The following is a 3255-nucleotide window of genomic DNA, read 5'->3' as shown; positions in this document are numbered from 1 at the left end:
AAAGTGTAATAATGTCCCATGAAAGTTATTCAGATCACGCCACCGCATAGAATACTGAGAAGACGAGTTTAACCTCTTATTTTTAACCATTAACAAAAGTCTATCATTGAACATGCTTTCATCATTGTTCAATCTTCTTCTATATCTGATACGATTAGCAAAAATACGAATTTTTCCACGGTGTACCGAAACCGAAAAATAGTTAAATTTAAAATATAAATAATAAAATTATAAAATTATAATTATCAATTATCAAAATTTCAATTATTTATAATTCTTGCAAGTTTTTTATCGAAAAAAAGTTATAATTACATTAAATAAGTATATATATTAATCATTTTAAATAACTATCATTAAAAAAATAATTGTATATTTTTGGTTTGAGTATCGGTACGAGAAATGTAAATACCATCTCCGTTCCGAATCCTAGTTAACATATTTCGAGTTTCCTCAATCTGCCCCAATTCCTCGTCAAAGAGGGAAAAATGCACCAATCAGTTCGCTTCGAATAAGTTATGGCGGTTTCAAATGGTTATCCTTAATCAAATTCTTCGTTTCACTGAAATTCAATAATTAATTAAAGAATATAATGCGATATAATAAATTATTTGTGTTTTAAAACTATTAAAGTAAAACCCAATTTACTTCTTTAAATAGTTATAATTTTACACCTCGCATATTTTTTTTTTACTTTTTAGCCCTTGAACTTTTATTTCATTAATTTTATATATTAAACTTATTTATATAATTAATTTATATATTTTATTTATATTTTAATTTATTTATATTTTAATTTGTTTATATGTTTTATTTATTTATATGTTTTATTTATTTATATTTTATTTTTATCTTATATTTTATATTAAGTTTATTTATATAATTATTAATTTAATTTATATAATATTTTTTATATAACATAAATTTATAATATAATTTAAAAAAATTATAATAATATTAAAAAAAATTACTTTAATATGTATAATAAATTTTTATAATTAATTTATATTTAAGTTTAAAATATTTGGATGATATTATAATATTGTGGTGTAATTTATAAGTTTGTAAAAGATATGGGTGATATTAAAAAGTTATAAAAGTTGATGTAAGAAAGAATATTATAAAAATATTCTTTTGTGTTTGAGAATGAGTTTTTCGGTTGGAGTAGAATTACTGTTTGATGTGTCATTTACACCAAAATGAGTTTGAAAATGAGTTTTTCGGTTGTTGGAGATGGTCTTAGTAGTTGTACAGTAGTTGTACGGTTGTGAACACATAAATTTATGTCCCATCAATTTCAATCATATATTTATAAAATTTACTATATTACAAAAATAGTACCAAAAAAATAAAAGTAATAATATAAATATTTAATTTCCACATCATTAATTCATCACTCGCCGGAGAAGTAATATCTAATCAGAAGAAAATACATTTTCTTGTAATTGATATCCGTCGGTAAAGAAGTTAGGCCAACATAAATAAGTAGAAATAATACAACTCACCGTCGACGCTCCGACGAGCATATTCATAACAACAATCTGTAATTGAATCGCTTCTAAAGGAGAAGCTCCACCCATAATAAGTCCGGTCATTGCTCCGGGAAGAGATATCAATCCAACAGTCTTACAATTATCAACCACCGGCGAAAGTGCTATAACCAAAGATCTCTTCACTTGTTGTAATATTGCCTGTCTAGGTGTTGCACCTAAAGCCAAAGCAGTCTCAACCAAGTTCATTTGTGATCGAATATCATCTCGAAGTCTTTTCATTGTAACTCCGGTTGTAGTCATTGAGTTTCCGACCATCATTCCGGCGACCGGAATTATGTATCGTGGTGTGAAAGGGAAGACGGTTAGGATAACTAATATGAACATGGTTAGTGATGTTCCGACGAGAATTGAAACTCCGGCAATGTATTTACCATTTGGGACATGTTTTGCTCTTTGTCCTGCTGTATACCCTGCTACACAAACCTGTTCATCAATCAATGGAAATTATTAAATTTTTCATGAAAAAAACAGAGAGAAATGAATTAAATAACTAACCATGAAGAGATATGCAAGTAGAATCCAGATGGGATTTTGTTGGGTAAAGATGAATTGAAGAACAAATCCGATGATTGAGAGTTGAAGAAAAGCTCGGAAAATGGAATAGATCATGTCGGTTTCTAAACCTAGTTTTTCAAAGTAGGATAATGCAACTGCCATTAGAACTGCGGTTAGGGCTAAGGCTGGTTTGATCATTCCGGTTAAGTAATCCAATACCCATTCCCATTCCCATTCCATTGATTATGTTGGATTGATTGATGCACAAGTTGGTTTTAGACAAACCCTAAAACCAATATAAATAGATGCTGAAATCAGAGTTGATTTTAAAGAGAAAGAAATGACCTACCCTAGTGGAGATGGAGGCTAGGAAATGAAATTGTGATATCTCGTGGAGTTGGGATTCTAATTGATGGAGTGAGAATGATTCTTCAAGATTAATTAAGGTCTAGTTTGATTCACCTTATACCACAATTTCAATACAACAAGAGATTATACTATTTATATCAAATAATTTCGATATTTTAATTATGAAAATCCTTATTAATTTATAATTGTTGAAATAAAAAGGAAATGGACGGGACACGTACGTACTATCCGAATACGAAAAGATGCGCGGCCTTTACCGGGGGAGGAGAGTTATCAGTTATCACTTATCACCATCACATGTGGGTCCCGCCACGTCGACAACATGGATGTTTATAATTGTTTTATTTTCTTATTAATATGAATTAAAAATAAGATGACTTCATTTTGCAAACCCTAATAAGCTCAAGTCACATTTTTATTGCCCACTTGTCTCTTAATCTATTTTTTAAACTAATTATGAACAATTATTTTGTATGAAAATCACTATCATTATCATGTAAATGTTTAATTACTTTAATTTGGAATCTAAACCTTTACAATTTGACCTTGAGTTATTTAAATAACAAAAAAAAAAAATTAATTTTAATTATCACTACATTTATTATTCAAAATACTAAAATATCTTTATTTAAAATTATTATTTTTATTTTATTTATATATTAATACTTTTAAATCTTTTTAACAAAAATAAAATCTTTATTTCCTCATAATAATTAACCATCATCATTGTTTTTTCTCTCCAAAATTATTCAAACTAGTAGGATACGCTACATTGTACGGGAAATTAAAATGTTCTTACATAATTACCAATTGTAAAATAATTCATCCAAGTTACTTCTTT

At 27.5% G+C, this 3255-nt stretch overlaps 1 protein-coding gene across 1 annotated transcript; it reads right to left on the bottom strand.

Annotated features, from left to right (window-relative positions):
- Nucleotides 1-1333: 1333 nt before the first annotated feature.
- Nucleotides 1334-2426, bottom strand: LOC124938816 (protein ALUMINUM SENSITIVE 3). Its single transcript, XM_047479331.1, has 2 exons — nucleotides 2046-2426; nucleotides 1334-1973 (listed from the first exon to the last, which is right to left on the bottom strand). Exons 1-2 carry the CDS (start codon nucleotides 2283-2285, stop codon nucleotides 1413-1415), a joined length of 801 nt encoding a protein of 266 aa, XP_047335287.1. The 5' UTR covers nucleotides 2286-2426; the 3' UTR covers nucleotides 1334-1412.
- Nucleotides 2427-3255: the final 829 nt, after the last annotated feature.

The sequence above is a fragment of the Impatiens glandulifera genome, chromosome 5 (genome assembly GCF_907164915.1).
Source record: "Impatiens glandulifera chromosome 5, dImpGla2.1, whole genome shotgun sequence".
Taxonomy (NCBI): domain Eukaryota; kingdom Viridiplantae; phylum Streptophyta; class Magnoliopsida; order Ericales; family Balsaminaceae; genus Impatiens; species Impatiens glandulifera.
The sequence above is the reverse complement of the archived record's forward strand: the minus strand, read 5'-3'. Positions and strand labels throughout refer to the sequence as shown.

What these genes read in the sequence shown, in the direction of transcription:
- LOC124938816 (XM_047479331.1), bottom strand. Translation starts at nt 2,285, where the DNA reads ATGGAATGGGAATGGGAATGGGTATTGGATTACTTAACCGGAATGATC. An exon ending in TACTTGCATATCTCTTCATG is followed by an intron (nt 1,974 to 2,045) that starts GTTAGTTATTTA and finishes ATTGATGAACAG; the next exon opens with GTTTGTGTAGCAGGGTATAC.